Below are 23,243 nucleotides of genomic sequence, written 5' to 3' on the forward strand. Positions count from 1 at the left end.
GATGTATATGCATGTTGATAAGTTTATAGATTTGGTGACGAAAAGGTGAGGAAGTTACTATCAATATCCTGGTTTTCGGTATGTTTTTTGGGGGGGAGGGGGGTGAAGATGGAGGTGGGGGTATGGGAGTTTGAAGATAAGATATGCAGTTGCTTAAGAAGGAGCCCTGGTGGTGCAGTGGTTACACATTGAGCTGTGAATCACATGGTTGGCAGTTCAAAACCACCAGCAGCTGCAAGGGAGAAAGACGGGGCTTTCTACTCCCATAAACAGTTACAGGTTTGGAAACCCAGAGGAGGTTGCTCAGGTCAGCATGAACTCATTGGCAGTGACTTTGGCTTTTCTGGAAGAGCTAAGAAAGTAAGATGCAGACACATCCAGCTGATGGTTAACCAGGAGTGAGCTCCTATTTGAGGTTGGTGACCATGATCAAAAGCAACACTTGTCCGTCATGTGATATTTTCAGGACACAGAGTCGGCTCCACTGCAGATGTGGTGAATATAGCCTGGGTTATGCCAGTCAGTCTAAGAAGGAGAGAGGGGCACGTGAGCAACCCCATGGACGACAGTGCTCCGGGCGGCCCTAAGGGTGAGGGGTGATGAGGACATCACGGAGCTCATGGAAGGCACAGAAAGCATCAGACCCAAAGACGGAGTCTAAAAGGAAGGACAGCAGACAGTTAAAGTGCTTGGTTACTCACTGTGTTATTCTGGGTAAACTAGGGAAACAGAGTCACAGAAACTCATATGTATAAGAGAGTTTTATATAAAGGATAAGTGTACATTCAGAAAGCATCCCAACCCCATCCAGTCCAAGCCTTTAAGTCTGACTTAGCCCATATGTCCGACACTGATCTACAAAGTCCTCCTCAAACTCACAAAACTCATGCAATAATGCTGAATGCAGGAGGATCACAGGCCTGTGGGTGGAAAGTCTTTGAATCCAGTGGTGGTGTAAGCATCTCAGCACAGGCAGGGGTCTCCACGCGGCTGCTCCAGCACCCAGGGCTGCATCGGGGTAGGTTCATGTGGCTTCTCCTCAGGGATGGCTTGCAGGACACGAGCCTTCCCAGCTGAGGCAGATAACTGGCTAAGGCAGCTGCATCCTGGTCCGACCATCAGGGAGCAAGAGACCAGAGAACTAGAAAGGCAAGGCTCACTGAGCCACTTGTCTCTCCGCCCTTCAATTAATCCCACATGGGTTTATCGGCTAGGTTGGCACAATAAACTTAACTATTCACTCACTGGAAGACTGGAGGCCTAGACCCACCCAGAAGCGCTTCCAAAGAAAGACCTGCCACTCTGTGTTCCCCATGCCAGCCACTGAAAACCCTGTGGAGCACAGTTGTACGCCAGCACACATGGCAGCCCCACGCACCAGAACCAACACAGCCAGGGCTTCTCAGCAGACGACCCTCCAGTTCCCTTTCCCATCGGATAAAACACTGGTCTGGGTGCTCATACAAGGAGGAAAAGAAACACTGAATCTGCCCCTCAGTGCTCTTGGAGCTCGGGCTCGTTTTAAATAGGGTATAAAAAAGAAGGGAGAGAGAGAGAGAGAGAGAGAGAGAGAGAGAGAGAGAGAGAGAGAGAGAGAGAGAGAGAGAGAGAGAAAGAAAAAGACCCCACTGAAGAAACATCAGTGACACCCAGTGATCAGGCCTTGCAATGCGCTTTTAAGTGCCTGCCCCACGTGGGAGGCACTCCAGCGTCCCTCGGCTCCCTAATTACCTGGCTCAGGATTCCAAACGGGGAGATCCTGAGAGGGTCCTGTCCGTGGGGGACTGGAAGTGGACTGCCGAGGACAGATGACAATGTGTGGGAGCTGTTAGCCATGGCATCCCCCAGACCTACGTTTCTGCTGTCCTGGATCTCCCACGTGCTGGGAGTTCCCAAAGCCATGTCCACGGTTAGACAAATGCTTGGTAGTGACACAAGCGCTCTCTCAGCCCATCCTGTTGCCGGGGAATTGCCTTCTGGGCTGACTTGGGAGCGGAGAGGCTGCCCCCTCTTGCCACCACTTCAGTTGACTGGCCTCGTGGCCTAGTGTCTTTGCCTCTGCCAGCTCCTCTTCCCGACACATGCACCAGAATCTGGCTGAGTCTCCAGCAGCGGTTCTCAACCTGTGGGTCGCCACCCCTTTGGGGGTGGAATGATCCTCTCACAGCGTTCGCCCGATTCATAACAGTAGCAAAATGACAGTGATGAAGTAGCAATGAAAATAATGTTACGGTTCGGGGGGGGGGGTCACCACAACATGAGGAACTGTATTAAAGGGTAGTGGCCTTAGGAAGGTTGAGAACCTCTGCTCTAGAGGAAACCCAGCTTCCTCCCCAAGCCACACCCACGTTGTGTTAGTTTCCTAGGGCCAGCAGAACACAGTACTATGAACTCAATGGCTTCAGAGAACACATTTATTTTCTCACTGTCCTGGAGGCTAGGAGAAGGAAATCTAGGTGTCACGGGGCTGTGACCTCTTGGATATTTCCAGGGGAGACTCTATTCCATGAGCTTCTCTTAGCTTCTGGTGGGGTTGCAATCCTCACCATCCTTCGGCTTGTAAGACGTCCACTGCAATCTCAGTCTTCAGCGCACGTTCTCCCTGTGTGTTTCTGGGCCTGTGCGCCTTGACCTCTTCTTAAAAGGAGGCCGGTCTACTGGGTGTAAGGGCCAGCCTACGCCAGCATGACTTCATCTTCACTCAAACGGAATTCACCGCCATCGAGTCGATTCTGACTCACAGCAATGCTACAGGACGGAGTTGAACTGCCCCTGTGGGAGTGAAAGCCTTGGGTACTGGTTTCAAACTGCTGACCTTCCACTTAGCAGCCTAACTTGTAACCACCAGGCCACCAGGGCTCCTCTGACCTCATCTTAGCTAACTGCCACCAATCTGCAAAGACGCAAAGACTCTATTTCCAAGTCAGGTCACATTCCAGTTCTGGGAAGAACATGGATTTGGGGGTGGGGCTAGTGGATCCTATTTAAATCATTATACCTATCTTAGGTACTGGGTTGGCTTCTGAGCTGAGGAACAGACTGTCCCTTAATTAGGAGCTTTTCTACCCCCAGGAGAGACAAAGAGGGCCATGAGAGGACCCCTCACCCCCCTTTGCAATGACCTAAGATACCTGCACTGTTCTGACCAGTTACCTTTTTATCTTCCACGTGAAGAAGTCAGCCAATCAGTTTTACGTCTAGGCACAAGGGGGGGTGGGGGTGGCGATGGAGCACAACCCCCAAAGGGAAACAGGTGAGAGAGGTGGTTTCCAGCGTGGTCAAGAAATGGAGGAAGACTGAGTCTGACTTCCCAATCCCACATCCTGGTTTGAACTTGACGCTGAATGTAGGGAAAGCCTGGTGCTGTAGAAAGAGCTTGCGCCTGATGTGCAGTCAGAGAACCACTTGGCCTTACGAGGCCTCTGGTTTCTCCTCTGCACACTGGTGACAGCAACGTCCATGGCGCCGAATTATGGTGCAGGCTAAAACGAAGTGTGCCTGAAAGCCTTCTCACACGGACCCAGTGCTGCCGGTTGGGAATGACTTTCTATCTCTGCAGATATAGGTGTCGCTGGTTTTACTTCTCGCAAGAACCCAGCCTGACATACACCGAGGTCGGTCTCATAAATGGTGTAGAGAGTTCACGAGAGGTGGTGCACTTCCAGGCACTCGGCTGATCCATCCAAGGCCATGGTTGTTAACAGAGGTGCACTTAGGGAGCACACAGGGAGGGGGTGCAAGGGGCGGGGCACTACACACAGCCAGGGATTGGAGGGGGACAGTCTGAGCTTTGGATCCTAGCTCTGCTGGTAACCGACCTCCCAGATTCCTCGGACATGGAGCTGAATCTTACTTTCCGGAGGTGATGAGACAAAGAAGGAGGTACCATCTGCAGAACAGGAGCCTGGGTGACTTCGTGGTTACCTGTGGGGCTGCTAACCACAAGATCAGACGTTCAAAACTAGCAGCCACTCCTCAGGAGAAAGAAGACATTTTTACTCCTGTAAAGAGTCTCAGGGGCAGTGCTGTCCAGTCCTATGAGACCCGTAGGAGTGGGCATCGACTGTTGGGCAGCGCATGTCATCTGCTGTGACTATATCTGCAGAGCACCTGGAACAGAGAGACACTCAGTGCCCGCTATCTTGAAAACTCATGAATTATATTATGGGGCAGGCACTGTGCTGGGTGTTGGGAGACATTCCCATACCACAGAACCCTGCAGATAGGCAAATTCTAAGTTCCAACCCCCCCACCTAATAAAGCTATTTCTGTTTCTTCTCAAAAAAAGAAAAATAATGAGAGAGAGAGAAGCCGTTCCAACCATCCAGTAGGGATGCATTCACTACAAGCTTGACCAAGATGGCCCATGAATGATGTTATAAACAGCCAAATGGCCCTTAACAGAAAGAAGGTTTTCCCCACCTCTGCTTAGGGTCTACATCTTTATGAGCTATGTACAGTGTGTAAATCTACGGGAGCAGACAGCCTCATCTTTCTTCCATGGAGCGGCTGGTAGGTTTGAACTGCCACCCTTGGGGTGAGCATTCCAGCCTCGCTTACCAGACAGTGTCACCAGGACTCCTTCAGGTAATGCTAGTGCCCTTAAAACTAAATGTACCAAACCAGGCACTGTCGAGTCTATTGTAATGCGTGGCGACCTCCAAGTAGGCCACAGTGGAACTGTGCTCTAGAGCAGCTGTCAACCAAACCAAACTCGCTGCCAGGGAGTCAGTGCTGACTCAGAGCGACCCCTGTGAGTTTCTGAGACTGTAACTGTTTACAGGACTAGAAAGCCCAGTCTCTCTCTCTCAGAGCTGCCGGTGGTTTTGAACTGTTGACCATGCAGATCGCAGTCTGACGCATAACCACTACACCACCAGGGCTCCTTGAGGGGCTGTGATCAGTGATATTTTTGACTGTGGATGCATAGCCTTTTCCTCACAGCACCTCTGGGTGGCATTGAACGGCCAACCTTTTACGTATACAGCAGGGCCAGGGTGGCCCACATGATGGAGAGGGTGTTGAGGGGGATCAGGGAAGGCTTCTCTGTGGAGGTGACCCTCAGACCTGTAAAGGAAAGTGAGCGACTGGGCCAAGGGGAGAATGTAGTTCAGGATTCCTGGCTGAGGGCCCAGCACAATGGGGAGAGCTTGGCAGGTTAGAGGACCATCTAGAACTCCCCCCACCCCTTCTTTTCTGTATCCTATTGGGATGAGTACTGTGTTAGTCTGGGTGGATTAGAGAAACAAAGCCCGAGACACCAAGCATGTATAAGAAAGAGCTTTCTATCCAAGAGTCATTGTATATTAAGAAAACATCCTGGCCCAGTCCAGAGGTTCAATATTAGCCCATAAGTCTGATATTAGCTCATATGTCTGATACTGGTCCAGAAATTCTTCTACAGACCCAGGAAGCCCATGGGATGATGCCTAGAGCAGGAAGATCAGAGGCCAGTGGGTGTAGAGTCTGTGGAGCATCTCAGCGCTGGCACGGCTCTCCACGTGGCTCCTCCAGCTCCAGGGCTCTGGCTGCCATCAGCAATGGCTCCATGTGGCTTGTCAACAGAATATGAAGCAGAGAGTGTGTGGTCCTCTTCCCAGGAGAAAAAGAGGAAGTTCCCAGAATTCTCCTGGTGCATGATACCTTGTGACCTGATTGACAGGGTAGACTGTACCCCTTCACTCAAATTGGCAGATTAGGTAATTGCCACAAGCACTTTCACTGCATTTTCTTATTTAAATCCTCAACCAGGGGTCCTCAAACTTTTAAAACAGGGGGCCAATGCACTGTCCTTCAGACCCATTGGGGGGCTGGACTATAGTTATAAAAAAACTATGAACAAATTCCTATGCATACTGTATATATCTTATTTTGAAGTAAAAAACAAAAACGGGGTAAAAACACCCAGCGGGCCGGATACATGTCTTCGGCGGGCCGCATGTGGCCCGCGGGGCCGTAGTCTGAGGACGCCTGCTCAAGACAATGGTATGCCATAGGCTTTGTGATTACCCCAATCGACAAAGAAGAAACTCCAGGCCCAGGGAGATGAGGGAACCGTTCAGGAGCACACAGCGAGGAGGAATTGAGGAGGACAACCTCAACCCACAGTTTCTTTGGCTCAGGCACCCAGGTAGGCACTCTCCTATGCGTCAGGGGTGCAGAATACCATCTGCTTGTCCTTCTGACAGCCTTGGGGGTGGAGTGACAGGTCTTGTGAGAAGCAGTTCTTCTGCCAGTAGGAGGGGCCTAGCTAGAGATAGCTGCCTGCTCTGGTCCTTTCCACCTCTGCTGTCTGAGCTGTCTCTCATGGGATGGGCATCGTGGGTGCTTCCATTCAACCCAGCGAGGTGGCACCACCATTAATTGCCATCGAGCCAATTTTGGTACACAGGGGTCCCTTATTTTGTCACTTGCACCAAAAGAATCACCGGGAGTTCGAAATACTGTAAGTTTGAATCAGCTGGGAGCTACCCCGACACAAACAGTTCGACACCACAGCAAACACGGCAGACTGACACTGAAAGGGAGTAGTCAGAGAAGTGCATTGCTTGGGTCACGCGAGGCCAGTGCGTTTTTGAGGATGGGTGTGTGCTCACTTGGGAGAGAGGGCTCTATTTGTTGTAGGCAGGGCTATGACCGCCTGCCCCGGTTCCAGGTACCCAGGTGGCTAAGGAGCTAGCCATTTCCTGCCGTTGAGGGTGTGTTAGCTTCCTGGACCGCCAGAAGCCCCTACAGGCTGGATGGCTCAAAACAAGACATTTATTCCCCCGTAGTTCTGGAGAGGAGTAGTCAGAAAGCAAGGGACCAAGCTCCCTTGGAGGGCGTTAGGAAGCCTTACTTGCTTCTTTCCGCTCCCCGCGGGGCTCAGCCTTCCAGCCGCATCACCTACTCACCTATGCCTTTGCTTTCTCCAGGTCTGCTTCCCTCTCCCTCTGTTCTCCTCCGCTTCTTGTCTTCAAAGGCCACCAGTGATTGGATTGAGGGCCCACCCTAGGCCAGGATGATCGCATCTTAACTAATTACATCCGCAAAGGCCTCATTTCCAAAAAAGGGCACATTCTTTCTTTATAAATCATTGTCGAGGTAGTCAGTTGATTGTGCCAACCTGGCCGATAAACACATGTGGGATTAATTGAAGGGCAGAGCGATAAATGGCTCGGCGAGCCTCGGCTTTCTTGTCTCCTCTTTGATCATCAGACCAGTGTGCAGCTGCCTTGCTTGTTCTTTGCCTCAATTTGCAAGCTACACTACCTGTGGGACATCTAACCCGTGGACTGTGTCGCTGTAATTTGAGGTTCCTTCAAGACCTGCTTCACCACACCATTGGAATTTATATCTCTTGAGCTGGGGACTGTGGGACCCTGTCATCTGGCTGACTGTTGGTGACCTGCCTTGCTGTTTGCTGCCTGTGCCCGGATAGCCTGAATTGCTCTACAGAGGACTACCCGGTGGCCCTCAAGACTTGAAGGACTGCCAGTGTCTCACAACTGTCTCACGGGAGTGAGTTGCACTGAGCCATTTTTACTGCTTTATAATTTAATTAACTACTTATTTCTTATGTTATCTATCTAAATAAATAAATATTAGCATTCTGGCTTTGTTTCTGTAGAGAACCCTATCTAACACAATTGCCTTGGGGGCTCTCACAGCTATTTGAACAATCCATCCATCCATTGTACATTTGTACATATGTTGCCATCATCATTTCCATAATATTGTCTTTCTACTTGAGCCCTTGTTATCAGCTCATTTTTTGTCCTCCACCCTCATGAACCCTTGATCATTTATAAATTATTCTTATTTTCACATTTTACACCATCCGCTGGCTCAGAAGGGCACAGTCTGGGCACTATCACAGCAACCTAACACAGGGCTAAGCAGCACGGGGAGTGGTCTCACGGGTGTCCAATCATCCACTGATTCTTTGGGCATTCCATGTTCTTTCAACAATGCCCCTTTCCATGTAGGACAAACCATCAATTTTTGTTGCTTGCCAGCAAAAGCACCAAGTGATACAAGATCCTCTCTGCTCCATTCAGAGAGATACCAGGAGTACCGAGGGTGTCTGGACTCGCTAGGGTGATGGGAGGCAGCTGGCGTGTGCTTGGTACAACAATGCCGGTCATTCCACCTCCTGGCAGTTGGATGGTGAGTGGTTAATTGGGGCATTTACACGATCAGCTCCGGGCTGACACTGAACTCTTTTTCACTTGCTTCTGTGTTTTTGGTGCACGTATGTGTGTGTCAATGTTGTGTGTCTGTTCCACTTGGGTTGGAAACTATTCAAATGGAAAGTTTTTTTTCCTTTCACATCTCTTTCATTCACATTAATTTCTTCATAGAAACCCAGACCTGGGAAGAGACCACAAGAGATTGTGTGGTTTAGCATCTTACCTCAAGGCCACCAAATGCCTAAACACTCAAGGCCAAGAGCACTCTGTTCTTTGCGGCGCAGAATGGCCAACACTTGTAGATCACTATCCCCAGTCGTCCATTCTGTTTACTCCTCACACAGAACCTAGTGCTCATTCCTTCCGTCAGGAAAGCACTTCAGAATCACCCCCCAGTCCTCTCTGCTCTGAGTGCCATGCTGGGAAGACTTAGACAAAAAGAGGGCGAGGTGGGAGGATGTGTGCTTGCGGACCAGAGAGCATGCCTGGGTGAGCAGTCTTCCAGGCCCTACTTAGTGTCGCTATGGGTGGAATGTGGCTGAGTTCTGAGAGAACTTACGATTTTTCCAGAGAAGCCGGGAATCCAGAATTGTAAGTGAAATTCCTGACTTTAAAAAGTGCTAGCCAATGGTTTGACTTTGATAAATCTGGTGGGCCAAACACAGCAGTGCTCCCGGCTGGATGTAGTCCATGGACCATCAGTTTGCAAGCCCTGCTTTGAGCGGCTAGGTGGTAGAGGGTGGTGGTGGGGTCTAGTCTGCAATCTTTGGTACTTGGTAGGGGTAGATTCAAAGAGCACTGGTGGCCTCATGGGCAGCTAACCGAGGCGTCAGGAGTTCAAACCCGCCAGCTTCTTTTTGGAAGGAAGAAGAGGCTCTCTGTTTTTGGAGAGATTTACAGCTTTGGAAACCCACTGGGGCAATTCTACATTGTCCTGTAAGGTCTCCATGGGTCAGAATCAATTTGGTGGCAGGGAGTGAGGGAGGGGTAATCCAATTATCAGGGTAAGCAAAGGCTTTCTTGTGCTTATTCACTAGCCTGTAGTGAACTTCATACTCGAAGCGCTTGTGGTAAGTACACTTCTGTGACACACTTGGGGTGACCATGGCTAGAATCAACTGGACCTCCAGCACCGCAGCAGGGCAGCCCATGCAGCTAGATAGCTGTTTGCATGGGTGGGTGAGGGGTGCTGAGTCCCAGGCGAACACACCTGCCGCCTGCTTTGGTATGGCTTGGAGACGGACAGGAAGGGAAGGCAGGGCTGCAGGCCAGGGCCGTGCGTCTGTACTGCTGCCCCGCAGCTGGGAAATTGCTAGGGTCCGAAGGCTTGCCCCTACTCTCCAAGGGCCAGGCTGTAGTCACAGATGCCAGGGAGGCACGATTTGTCCTGTGGCCAGACTCTCTGCGTGTGTCCTGGCATTTAACCCCGCCTGCGCGCTGAGGATGCTCATAAGCATCACCCCATTTTGCGGATGCCCAAATCGAGGCCTAGAAGCTGTGAAGCTGCGGACAGCTATGGAGGGGCCGAGGGGGGCATTTAAACCAGTCGGTATCACAGCCTGCTGCACTCGGTACCAGTCACACTAGGGAAACAGCCCTCCCCCAGTGGGTGCCCGCCCCCCCCCCAGGCAGGGTCCCTCGGCCTTCCTCCGCTCTGCACGCCCTGGGCTGGCCGCTCCGCAGGCTCCCACTCCCAGCTGCCCGAAGCGGGGCTCGTGCCGCGCGGCCGTCCGTCGGAGGGCCTGGCGGTGACGGCGGCGCCAGGCAGCGGGGGATTTGGATGCGCCCGCCCCACCTCCGGGGGCTTGGCCGCGCCGGGGGAGTTTATCTCCAGTCCTCGGACAGCCCCGCTCCCTTCCCGGCATGCCCTGCTCGCAGGGAGCCGCCCGCAGTCCCGCGCCCGGACTTTGCCATCGGCGGGCGGGGGCCCCCCCCCCAGCTCGGGAGCGCCACCCGGGCAGCGTCGTGCAGCCGGCGGCGGAGGTGGGTGACCGCGGCCGGGTCCACTGGGGGCTCCGCGCGTGCCGTGCCTTTGGGGAGGGGCGCGCCCGGCCGGACGGCGGGCAGGGTCCCCTTCCTGGGGTGGGGGGTGGGGTGCAGGCCGGCCCCTGCTTTGTTGTGGGTGCGCGCCCCGAGCTGGGAGAGGAAGCGGAGCTGGGCCGGGCGGGCCGCGCCAGGGAGGTGGGGACTGGGGTGTGCGGGGTCCTGATAGATTTAGAGTGAACTAGAGGGAGAAAGTACTGGGGAGGGGGGCGGCCACTCAAGTTTAGGTGGAGGAGAAAGAGGGAAAGTAGCCGAAGCAGAAAAGAGTGGAGGGGGAGAGGGGAGAGGGAGGGAAGGAGGGAGGAGGGGAGAGAGAGAGAGAGAGAGAGAGAGAGAGAGAGAGAGAGAGAGAGAGAGAGAACGAACACAAAGGAATACGCACAGAATCACAGACAGACAGACCATGGCAAAGTTCCCCCCAGAAGAGCCTACAAAGGAGCTGTGAAACAAAGCCTGGGCTCGGACCCCTGCGGCTAGGAGGAGGGAAGAGACCTGGGAAGAGGAGGAAGGAAGGGGATTGGGGATCATGAAGAGGAGATGGTGGACAAGGTGGGCCTGGGAACAACCTATAGACAGGTCTCCAGTAAGTGAGGCTGAACTGAAGAGTTTCGAACCTGCACCCTCACAACCAAGAGATAGTACTTCCCCGAGAGGGGCGCATCCCAACCGCCTTGCCCTCGTGGGAAGAGTACCACAGGCTCTCAGAGTTTCTGAGCCAGCCAGCCTCCTTCACAAACTCTGCTGCCCTTCAAATCCCAGCGCCAGCACCCCAGCCTTGTGAAGAGGGCTCTCTCCAAAGCAGCAGGCCCTTGGCTACTCTCTGCTGTGTGCTTCTGTCTGTCTGTAGCACAGACCCCGATTGTCGCACCCAGTCAGTGGACGTGGAATGACCTGTCCAGCTGCCTCTCCCATGGGCTTCATCAAGTTGGGACCTGCCTCTTAGTTAAGTGCAGCCCCCAGAAAGGAGACCCGTGTTTCATGCATGGTAAAAACCAAACTCATTGCCACCGAGTCGATGAGTTGAAATCCACTCCTGGTGGCGCTGTAGGACAGAGTAGAACTGCTTCCCGTGGGTTTCTGAGACTAACTCCTTTTGTGAGTAGAAAGCCTTATCTTTCTCCATTGGAGCTGGCTGGTGGTGTCGAACCCCTGATCTTGCGGTTAGCAGCCCACAAGGACTCTTGGTGCCCTGGTGCATAGTAGAGCATCACTAAATAATTAAGAATGATGGTCGGAAGCATTTGGACCCTCCCAGATATGGAGCATAGAGCTAAGTACAGATAGAGGGGTCACAGAGACACGTTCCAACCACCCTATTTGCCAGAGAAGAAGTTAAAGTTGAGAGAGGAAGGGAGACTTGCTCGATCGAAGGCCTTACCGAGGAAGTTTACTGTGAAATGACATTGCCAGCACCCACTGCGTGGAGGTGCGCTTATACCTCTTTGAGTTTAAGACAGACTTGAAAGAGCCCTCCTGCGTGAAAACAGGCCAACGGGCAGCCACTACTTTGCCACCACTAGTGAGTTTCTAGAGGAGCCCTGGCAGCGACGTGGACTGCTAACTGCAAGGTCAGCAGTTCAGCGCCACCAGCCGCTCCCCTGCAGAAGGATGAGGATTTCTATTCACCTAAAGAGTGTAAAGTCCCAGAAACCCACAGGGCAGTTGTGCTCTGCTATAGGGTTGTCCTGAGTCGGAATTGACTCGGTAGCAGGGAGTTTGAGTTAGTTTCTAGCACAGAAACGGGCCATCGGAATCCTTTCCAGAGATCTCAGCATCTTGTCTCCTCAGAAAAGAGCAAGGTGATTGCCTTTCTAATGGGTGGGCTTTAGGGTCGAAATCGAGCCCCCCTGGTTCCTGCCGACATCAGCTTAGACAGCTTACCTAGCGTTTCCGCAGCTCCGTGTGCGTAACTGAGATGCTACTATGAATCTTTCCTTTTTGGGAGTCTTGAGAGCTTAGAGGAGTTATATACAAAATGCCTGTTTTTTACCTTCAGTAAGTGCAACCCCCCCCCTCCTCAATGTCCCTTTTCGATGGGCGGCCTTGCCTATGCTTTGCCTTGGTGAAAGCAACGGGTGTCGGTCATTTCCCTTTCCCGGGGTCCTTGTTTCCAAGAGCATTCTGCATGAACCAAAGAGTAGACCCTTTTAATCACGGAGAAGTCGAATAATAATTTGGGGCACGTACTTGGATGGTGTTGAGACCCTCAGGTCTGACGCCACAGTGACCTGAAGGAAACTGACCCCCGACCCCCCAACCCGCACACACCGATTGCCACGTCCACGGCAGGACCAGTCAGTGCCACTCTCTTCTGTGCTTGCTCTCCCAGACCTGCTGCGGCCGGCCTTAGGTTCTCTCACCTTGGACGCGGCTGGAGGATGTGACCGGGCCTGCAGGAGCCGCTCAGGAGCATGGAGACCGTGGTGATCGTGGCCATCGGGGTGCTGGCCACCATCTTCCTGGCTTCCTTTGCAGCTCTGGTGGTGGTGTGCAGGCAGCGCTACTGCCGGCCCAGGGACCTGCTGCAGCGCTATGACTCCAAGTGAGCGGGCGGGGGGGGGGGGGGGGTAGGGGGGGCGCGAGGGGGGAGGGGAATGGAGTACGGGGTGTGTGCGCGCGCACCGAGGAGCGAGGAGCGATGCAGGCTAACACAAGGGAAAGGGCACTTGCCGGCTGACCTTCCTGCCCTCAGACCCTCAGAATGGGCCTCAAAACTCCCAACATCCTTAAACCACCTGGGCCGGTCACCTGAGCTGATGAGAAGTGCCTGACCTCAGGCACCTGGGACAAAGGCCCAGCCATCCATCCAAGGCCGGCCGGCTCACTTAGCAGTTGGACAAGCCAGATCTCTTTTCAGCCAAAGCCATGGGCACAGAAACCAGATGCCTGCTGCATTCCAGCCACACATCCAAGCAGCCACCAGTCCGAGGAAAACCCAGCACAGGACTGGCCCTCTCTGCATAGCACAGGTTTCTCATTGCATCTTCTAAATCACGGGTGTCAAACTGGTGGCCCGCGGGCAGCATGCGGTACCCTGAGGTAATTTTTTTGTGGCCCACAATACTCTGAAATAAAATGTAACGAGGGAATTGTGTGTACGGTATTGCCTCTGTCTCCCCTAAGCGCTATCTTCTTCATAACAGTTTTTTCTATTTTCATTTTATTTCAGAGCATCGTGGGCCACAAAAAATTACCTGGGGGGGGGCCGCATGTGGCCCGCGGGCCGGCAGTTTGACACCCCTGTTCTCAATGAAATACATTTTATCGACAAGGTCTTTTCCCTATAGCTCCGTTTTAATGGACGGTCCTTGAGAGGCCATGGGCCTATTTATGACTCCTGCCCCCTCGATTGTCTTAATCCTACCAGTGTCTCTGCTAGAGGGTTACTCTTTTAAGTGTCCCCTTTTTGCGGGAGAAGGAGGCGCAGTCTGCGCCTGTGAAGATGCACAGTCTTGGGAAGCCCTAGGGGGCAGTTGCAGTGCCTGCCCTGAAGTAGCGGTGAGTCGGAGCCGAATGGACTGTAGTGGTAGGAAAGCTCTGCAGTAGAAAACAACGCCAGCGTGTCTCGCTTGGCTTTAGAGAGGGCTTGCTGTGGTCGCCAGAGTTGTTCTTATTTCTCCCTCACCAGGGGAACCAGGAGCGGCCAGGGGTGCTGGGGTGGAAGAGGGTGGTTCTCTGGAGTGAGTCCACAGACTAGGTAGGCGTGGGGTCAGAGGGACCATAGTCCCTCCGTCAGTGAGAGGCTCGAAGATCAAGTAAGTTATGGAAGGAGATTCTGTGGCCTGAAAGGGACAGCCCTGTGCAGCCCTGCTCTTCCCCTCCGGGGTCTCCTTCCTCCTGGGCATCTTCTTGTTTGGATCCTCCTCAGCCGCCTCCTCGGCCCACTGGCTCCCCTGTCTCCACCAGGGTTGGGTTTGGAATCAGGAAAACGGGGCTCTCTGTGTGGTGTGGTGGGGGTGCGATATGCAGGCCTCAGCAGGGAGCCCTGGCCAGTTCAGCTGCTGACTGCAGGACCAGCCATTCGACACCAGCGGCCGCTCCTTGGAGAAAGAGGCGGCTTTCTGCTGAGGGACAGAGTGACAGTTTCAGAATCCCACAGGGGCAGTTGTGTTCCGTCCTGTAGGCTTGCTCTGAGTCAGGATGGACTCGATGGCAGTCCGTGGGTTTTGGCCGTAAGGAGGGGGTCAATGTGAGACCACTAAACTGGGCCCTTGCCCTCTAGGCCCATTGTGGACCTCATCGGCGCCATGGAGACCCAGTCTGAGCCCTCGGAGCTGGAACTGGATGACGTCGTCATCACCAACCCTCACATCGAGGCCATTCTGGAGAACGAAGATTGGATCGAAGATGCCTCGTAAGACCCCCGGGGCCCCGTCTGCTTTCCCGAGGGCCATCTTTCAGCCGGCTGGGGGACAGCACATGGGGCTCCTGGGTGTTCTTCTCTGGCTTCCTTCGCCAGAGCACTCTGCGGGTGCCCAGGAGCTCGGTGGCACTCACCGAGTGGGGGGAGATCAGAAGGTGGCGTGATAGTGCTTGTCCCTGTCCCGGTGTGTGAGCCTGAACACTGGGGTCCTTACATGTGTGAGAACCATGTCAGTCAAGTGACCCGCTGTGGGCTTGTGTTGTCCTCGGGTGGCAGTGAACGTCGTGCGGAGACTCTGACAATGAGCCCCTTTGTCTTCACTGTCCCTCGGGGATCTTTGACCCCATCAGAAACCTTTAAGGTTGGGCCAGGGGAGGCCACTGCATTTCCTTAACCACTGAGTCATTCATTCACTGAGCAAATATTGGTGGACCATTACGTGCAGGGCACTGGGCCAGGCCCCGTGGTTAGGAAAATGGTGGGGAGACCGCATTGTAGCCGAGCCTCTGGGAGCGCTGTCCTAAGAAACCGTAGAGAATCTCCGTCCACAGCACAGCAGGCATACGGAGGGGCAGTGTCTCGGTTCGTCGGGGGTGGACACAGGCAGGTGGATTTCAGGAGCACTACCACGGCATCGGTGCCTTCAAACTTGGACCTTGAAAGATGGTCTGCCCGTCGAGGGAAGGACACGTCAGGAAGAGGGAGCAGTGGTTTGCACACTCCCAGCTGTAAAAATCGACGGCTGGCAGCGCGATTGCCAGGGCCAGGGAGGGCAGGTGCTTCCTCATGGAGTTCACGGCCTGCTCGTGTTAGCACAGAGGCAGCACTGCCCTCAGGTGGCGCCCAGCGGCGCCCACTGGTTGGAATGGGAGGAGGAACAGACCAGGCAGCTGGTGGGAGGTGGGCTTCTCAGATAACCACTGACCAGCTCTTCTTGTCTCCTCAGGGGTCTCATGTCCCACTGCATTGCCATCTTGAAGGTAACTCTCTCTGGTTTCATCCTGATAGAAAGGGGGTCACCAACAGAAAGGGGATCACCAACAGAAAGGGGGTCACCAACAGAAAGGGGGTCACCAACAGAAAGGGGGTCACCAAGGATTGCAGGCATACCCTCCCAGAGTTGAAAGGAACCTTCCTGATGCCCAAAGCCAACTGCTTAGCCCTGGTGGAGACAGTGATGGAGAGAGTCTTTGGTCACGTGCCTCACCCTAGGAGCGTGTCTGGTCTCCTTCCACCTAGATGAACTGTTCGTCCTTCACGGTTCCCCAGGCCTCTGCCCAGGCTCTCCTTCCTCTGGTCCTCCCAGCTTAGAGAGTCACAGGCCTGTTTTGACCACCCTGGAGGAAGTCGTGCATGTGCCCAGGACTATTTAGCTGCTAAAGGGAACTTGGGGTTTCCCCGGCTTCTCCCCAGGCACGAATTTCATTGATAAAGAGCTCAGCTTTGCTGCCCCTCATGGACACGGTTCGGCTGTCAAAGCATCCAAACCAGAAACGACTTCAACTTAAAGGCAGTTGCTGTCCACCCCCCTACCCCCACTGCCCTGTCTCGCCCATGGTGCTTGAACTCTGAAACATTGTATCATTTTGGCATTTGCCTTTCACTCTTGCCAGAGACTCCCCCACCTAAGGGGACAAAGAGGGCACTGCAGTGCGGTCCAGTTGCAAGCATGGTCGGCTGCGCATTTCCGCCTCTGTCTAGGAGGGATACAGGGCTTCGCAGAGGACAGACACCTGTGTGTTTTCTTCTGTGTCTTTCTTTCTACTTCTTTTGGCCACCTTGCTGTGGGGGACAGGGACACACTTAGAGAAATAATCTGCTGTCCCTGAGTTCTGAGGCTTATTATTTAGTTCTAAGATGTTCTTTGGCTGTATAGATCAGGCCATAGATAGAGATCAGGAGCCATGGGGATTCAAGCCGTTGGCTGCCAGCTGAGAGGTGGGGGGTTCAAACCCACGAGCTGCTCCTTAGGAGGAAGAGGTGGCAGTCTGGTTCCGAAGGTAGATGGCAGCCTTGGAAAACCTATGGAACAGTTTTCCTCTGTCCTGTAGGGTCCTGGTGAGTTGGCAGACTTGGTGGCAGTGAGTTTGGCTTGATGGATACAGGTGTGTGGAAGCATTACTACAGTAATGCCAGATGACACCTTTCTCTTCCTTGTGGGTTTCCCCATACCCCTTTCTGTCACGTGGTCAGTTGCTGTCAAGTTGATTCCTACTCCCAGCGACCCCCTACGCTAAGTAGACCCCCCCACTCCCCCCGAATAGTGTTCTTAAGGCGGTGACCATTTTGAAGCACATTACCAGGTCTGTGTTCTGAGATGCCTTGGATAATTTTGAACTTCCAACCTTTTGACTAATAATTGAGTACTTCACTGGTGCTATCCAGGGGCTCCCTGATGATCATAGGGGGTGGTGGGGGTGGGGAGACATATATGGCACCCACCTAAACAGGCCAGAGTGTCTTATTGGATTTAGTGGTCCATCTTGCGAACCTCAGATCAAGGGAGGAAGTTTAATCCTCCCTGTTGGGTCCCAAGGTCTACCTGCCTTCAAGTCCCTGTCATGGAGGCTCAAGGGAGGGGTTTGGGCTTACACCTGGCTGGGTTTCTTTCCGCCCACTCGCTTTCGCCGATTCTTGGCCAGGGGCAGCAGCAGCACATGCAGGCTCTGACGCAGGTGGAGCGGTGAGGAAAGGCCCAAGGCCTTGGGGTGGCCAGCACTGAGGATGATGAGCAAGGCCACGAGCAAGGCCATGTGTCACAGACTTGCCCCTTTTGGGCCTTTTAAAGGCCCTTTCATCGTCATCTGGACACATCCCATGTGAACATATTAGCCTAGAAAATTGCTCAAACCAGAGTGCCACTTCTGGGGCATGTGCTCCGGGGGAACAATCACCCCTTGTCCCGGCGTGTTTCTGAAGGCTTCCGCCACCCTGAGGGATTTCTCCTCTTAGAGGGCTAGACCACGAGGTGAAGGAAGAAAAGGAGAAAATAGGTCTTCCCCATCTGAGCACAGAGGTGAAATTAGAGCACATGATTTTTCTTAGACAGATGATTTCAGCGTCAGCTTCACTGAGCCCAAACCCTGACCCCGAATGGAGGTCCCTGCCCCTCCCTCCCTCATCACTCATGTTCTCGGCTTCTGCTTCTTCCTGCTCTGCGTCCTCTAAGACTCGTATACTTCTCATTTTAATTCCACCTGCTGTGTGGGAGGCTGATGATGCGGTGGGATCCATGGTTGGGGGGCAGGGGTGTCGGCGGAAGCCCTCGGGGACCCGGGTCACCCCTCACCACCTCTGCTTTGTGCTGCACTAGATTTGTCACACTCTGACAGAAAAACTTGTTGCCATGACAATGGGCTCCGGAGCCAAAATGAAGACTTCCGCCAGCGTCAGTGACATCATCGTGGTGGCCAAGCGGATCAGCCCCAGGTAAGTGGTCTGGGCCCTTGAAGAAGCCCAGTCTCAGTGGGAGGGTGGGAAGCTGAGGTGGCCGGCAGGGTCAGGCGCCTTTAAGAGACAGTACACAGGCAATGCCAGTTACTGATGTCGCAGACATTCGGAGAACATCTACATATTGTTAGGCTTTCAGGCTCGGGTGGTGTCTGTCTGTCTCTCTCTCTCTCTCTCTCTCTCTCTCTCTCTCTCTCTCTCACTCTCTCTCTCTCTCTCTCTCCCTCTCCTGTTAGGGCTTGAGGAATTCCAGCATGGTGGCGACTTTGGACTCATCTGGTCTGTGGCTTGTTTGGCTACTGCTTCCTTGTTCAGTCTCCACCTGCCCCCACTGCCCCCCAGGATCGACCCTGTAACCACTGAGCTCACTCACCGAGGTGTCAGGGCCCCTGCCTCCGGGGGGGGGGGGGCGCTCCTGAACATGCCCCGACCCTGTCCCTGGCTCATATTTGTCTTGGAGACTACTTGGAGAGCCAGCTATTTGCTGCTGTGGCTGCCACCCATGTTGACATCGTGCTGTGGCTGGATGAGAAGCAAAGTCACAACAACTGCTGGCAAGTTAATTCCAAACCCGAGCGAGGCAGGGTAGGACTACCTCTTAAGAGGTCAGAGGCCCTGATCTGCTGCCTCGTCTGCTGTGGAGTGGATGCTGCTCTCAAACCAGTGACCTTCTGGTTAGCGATAGAGTGCATAACCACTGTGCTGCCAGGGATTCAGGGTCAGGATTCAGGCCTCCCGCATTCCAGGCGGTCTGCAGAATCCTGTGTGGGAGGCAGTCAGCGGCAGGACTGCAGTCAGCAGCAACACCCCCTCCTGTGGGCTTGATGTGCAGGAAAGACAACCCTGTCTGAGCCGGGGCGGGGACAAGGGTGTGCCGCCACCTGGCGGCTGCTATGTGCACTGCCGGACGCAGAGGTCCCAGTCCAGGTTGCTCCCTTCACCAGCCACCTGGCTTCCCCGCTAGCTGTGGTGCCTCCCTGAGCAGAGGAGCACCCGTGAGGGTCCCCAGGACTCTCTCTTCCCTTGATGCCCTGCCCTCGGGGCCATCCCGAGGAGCCTCAAGACTAGCCAGGTTAAAATCATCATCGTCATCTCACCACCACAGTGAAAGACTCCCTAGTTCTATCCCCTCCTTCCAGAGCATCCACTTTCCTTCCGGAGCTTTTGCGTGCTCATTGCCTTCAGGCAAAGGGGATCCATCTAGGGTTCTATAGTGTGGCTTTTTTTTGTTGGGAAGGACACCCTGCACATTTCCCCATAGGTGTGAACCTTTAAAAACGTTGGGACTATCACAAAAGCAGGATGATGACAACAACAACAAATCCCCCCCCCCCCACCTCTCTGAACAGAACCTAGAGTCTCTGCAGTCTGTCTGAGAAGGCAGAAGCAGTGACAGGGAGAAGCCTGGAACTGACTGTCGACTCAGTGGGGGAGAGTTGGAAGGAAGGAAGGAAGGAAAGAGGGAAGGAAGGAAGGGTTTTCCGCGTTGTGTGGGGATTGTGAGTGGGTGGCGTCAGTGAGCAGATTTATTCTCCTGTCATTCAGCAAGCTGGCAGTCTGGAGGAAGGCTCTCTCTCAGTATGTCCCCGGGGAAGTCCTTGTCTCTTGGCAACTGTCGTCGCCTGTTTGTGCCTGCTTTCTTCTCTGCTCCATCCTCTGTGTTTGGGTCTCCAAAGTGATTGGGTTTAAGACACGCCTGACACCATCATGCCTCATTCACCTAACAGAAAACCCTGTTCCCAGGTGGGATTACATCCACCTCTCGAGGGGGTGTGGATCCCAACATTTATTGGGGGAGGGAGAAGGGATACAGCTCAATCTGGATCAAGCGGTAAGGGCCGTGAAACATTGAAATCCTCTGTCTCCCCTCAGAGTGGATGATGTTGTGAAATCAATGTACCCGCCGCTGGACCCCAAACTCCTGGATGCACGGTGAGAGGGCTCGCTCGGGTGTCATGCTGCGGGTCATCATCATGGCATCTGAGGGGTGGTTAGGGGCCCTGGTGGTGGAGCGGGCTATGAGTTGGGCTGCTAACTGCAAGTTCAGCAGTTCAACTCGTATGAGCTGCTCCCTGAGAGAAAGAGGAGGCTTTGTGTTTCAGTAACCAGTGACAGCCTCAGAAACCCAAAGGGGCAGTTCCCCTCTGCCCTGGAGGGTCATCATGTGTCAGAATCAACTCGGTGGCAGCTAGTGGGGAGATCTTGCTGACGGGAGTCTTGTGGCACAGTGTGTGAAGCGCTGGTTGGCTAACAAAAAGGATGGCACTTTTAATCTGACAGATACTCTATGGGAGGAAGACAGGGCAAGCTGTTTCTGTAAACCAGCCTCAGAAACCCAAAGGGGCAGCGCTACTGCGTCCTGTAGCATCCCTATGGGTCAGAATGGACGTGATGGCCGTGGCTAAGGTTGGCTGACAGGACTTCAGTGGACGGTTGTTTCATGGGGTGGCTGACGTGACCCTGGTTATGCCCACGTGCTGGAGAAAGCAGTCAGATCTTTTTGACCCCCCAGGGCTTTGGGCCCCCTTGGCTCCACGGTGGTAGAAGCCCCATCTCATCCGTCAGCCAGTGAGCTGAGCATGGCTTGGCTGGATGACAGAAGGTGCCTCCTCTGTCTGAAGCCTTAAGAAGGGAGCGCTAATCTTTGATTTTGAGTTCTCAGGAGCAAACCTAGGACCGGGCTACATCCTCACTATGTCATCTCTTCCTCTACGGTCCCTATTGCTCCCTCTTTGCTCTGTGGATCTCAGAAGTTGACACACTCCCACTGGGAGTGCCACCCAGGGGATTGGAGGGGCAGGTGGCAAGCAGACCACGGAGTAGAAGGGATGAGTTGGCCAAGGCTGCATCTCCCTTCTACAGGACACCTCCAGCCATCCTCTCCCCAACCCCCCGCCAACCTTACCTTCCCCACCTTAGTATGCAGAGCATAGTGCTCTCTGTGCGAAAATTCTGTTCCTACACAGGATGTAAACCTACTTTTACGAAACCAGGGCCTGTGTTTCTCCAGTGTTTGCCATCCTTCCAGTGGGTAGCATGGCGGGTCCTTCTGATTGGCCATCCCTGCCCCGCTGCCCCTGCTGCCCTGCTCTGTCTGGGGGCTAGTAATCTGTAGTAAGCAGATCCCCAAATACTCCACGGATGCCCACTCTATAAAAGATGCTGTACTGTAAATCTCGAAAGACCAACATTCCCCCGCACTCTGGTTTTCAGTCGAAATTTTCTCTTAGAGTCGGCTAAACTTCCCTGGGTCTCATTAAATCATAATCAATAAGACGACTGGATTCATAGTCAACCAGAGTTGCTCGAGAGGAGGATATATGTATATCTCCCCCATTGACGTGGGATGGGCTCATCTGGTGGACTGGAGCCACCACATTGTGCTCCGTGGAACGTTATTTAGGGAGACCTCCTAAGTGTGCTGCACACAAGGGGTTCCACAACCTGAACTAAGGTCATGAGGGACATGGCCTCTCCCCCCAAGCTTCATCCAGCACACATCAGAACTCTCGAGAAGTGCTGCTCTAAAGAGAGCTCTCTGACTCCGCCAAACCCAGCCATTTCCAAACTTCTTGAGCGTGGCGACATCTTTCAATGATATACTTGCCCACCGCCTAAGGAATAGACTTTGACTTAGTCTAGAGCAGCGGTTCTCAACCTGTGGGGCATTACCCCTATGAGGGGGTCCAACAACCCTTTCACAGGGGTTGCCCGATTCATCACAGTAGCAAAATGACAGTGATACAGTAACAACAAAAATAATGTTATGGTTGGGGGTGGGGGGGGTCACCACCACAGGAGGAACTGTGTTTAAGGGTCGCAGCAAGAGGAAGGTTGAGAACCACTGGTCTAGAGTCTTTCCAGGTGGGCTTTGGTGTGAAGTCCCTCACTTCCTAGGGAACCTGACCCCCTGTTGTTTTTCGTCCCTCCCCCAGGACCACAGCCTTGCTCCTGTCTGTCAGCCATCTGGTGCTGGTGACCAGGAATGCCTGTCACTTGACCGGGGGGCTGGACTGGATCGACCAGTCCCTGTCAGCCGCCGAGGAGCACTTGGAAGTCCTCCGGGAAGCAGCCCTGGCCTCCGAGCCGGAGAAAGGCCTCCCAGTCCCCGAAGGCTTCCTGCAGGATCAGTCTGCCATTTAGCGCCTGCTGGCCGGCAGCTGGCCGTAAGGGTCAGCCTGCTGCCACCCCTGGGTGGCTCAGCCGAGCTTCCCGGTCTGTGCTGTAGAGTTAGGTGTGTTCTCTCCCACGCTGAAGTACGCTGGTGGGTGCCTGGAGAAGCAGGGCAGCCCCGTCAGTGGGTACTCCGTTGCAATTTCAGAAGGTGGCTGGCGAGTGGCAGTGTAACACCACAGTTAGGGCAGAGGACAGGCACCCTCAGCACACCAGAGCGTGAACGCAGGAAGACTGCAAGTGTTATGTACCTCCCCTTGTGGTTTCAAGACCATCAAGCCACCATCCAAGAGCCAGGAGGTTTCAGGATAAAATCAGAAGGTCTAGCTCCTCTTGAATCAGAGTGGTGTGCCGGCTGTCATCTGCATTCCCCAGAGAGACAATCAGGAACTAACTAGGAGTTGTGCCTCTTCTGACAAGACTTTTACTCTCTCATCCGACTTGTTTCAGTTATTTGTGTTATCTGCCTTGTTCTTCAGGCACCTGAGTCGTCGTCCCCCCTCCCCCCTCCCAGTCCTTTGCAGCTTCAGTAGATTTTTGCAGTGACTGTTCCTGCAATTCGCCCCGGTTACCACTAGGGGGATAGTAATAGAGACCTGGGTTTTCCTCAAGTATGTGGTGCCCGAGTCAAGACCAAGGCATGGTGTGTGGTGGGATATTTTGGGCTGAGAACTGTGGCTGGAAGGACCAGGAGGATGGTTTATCTTTCAAGAGCCCTCAGGAGTCAAGCAGATATGAATATACCATCATTAAATACTTTCCCCATGAGCTTACCCAGGAAGGACGTGTTCCCCTTTCCTCTGTTGATGTTTGTTTTGCAAATATTGAAAGATGGCGGGGTCCTTTTTATGATTCTGAGACCTCCAGGGAACCCTGGATTACAGTTGAACAATCCCAGGGATCTGTTTTTATCATAAGCACGTGGGAGGTCGGAAGCACTCTGCTGCTCAGTTTCTTAGAGACGACATCTTGGGAGAGGGCCTTGGCTTGGGGACTGCCCAGGTTTCTATCCTATGCTGTTAAACGTATGTGTGTCACTGTAC

At 53.7% G+C, this 23,243-nt stretch overlaps 1 protein-coding gene and 1 non-coding gene across 2 annotated transcripts; both read left to right on the forward strand.

Moving 5' to 3' along the window:
* Positions 1 to 1,412: 1,412 nt before the first annotated feature.
* Positions 1,413 to 1,531, forward strand: LOC142460581 (small nucleolar RNA SNORA61). The gene has a single exon (XR_012786760.1). It is a non-coding gene; the product is annotated as a small nucleolar RNA SNORA61 (small nucleolar RNA).
* An 8,466-nt stretch (positions 1,532 to 9,997) lies between these two features.
* Positions 9,998 to 22,973, forward strand: TMEM98 (transmembrane protein 98). Its single transcript, XM_075561387.1, has 7 exons — positions 9,998 to 10,154; positions 12,544 to 12,756; positions 14,437 to 14,568; positions 15,524 to 15,557; positions 17,891 to 18,006; positions 19,900 to 19,959; positions 21,963 to 22,973. Exons 2-7 carry the CDS (start codon positions 12,626 to 12,628, stop codon positions 22,168 to 22,170), a joined length of 681 nt encoding a protein of 226 aa, XP_075417502.1. The 5' UTR covers positions 9,998 to 10,154; positions 12,544 to 12,625; the 3' UTR covers positions 22,171 to 22,973.
* Positions 22,974 to 23,243: the final 270 nt, after the last annotated feature.

The sequence above is a fragment of the Tenrec ecaudatus genome, chromosome 10 (assembly GCF_050624435.1).
Source record: "Tenrec ecaudatus isolate mTenEca1 chromosome 10, mTenEca1.hap1, whole genome shotgun sequence".
Lineage (NCBI taxonomy): Eukaryota > Metazoa > Chordata > Mammalia > Afrosoricida > Tenrecidae > Tenrec > Tenrec ecaudatus.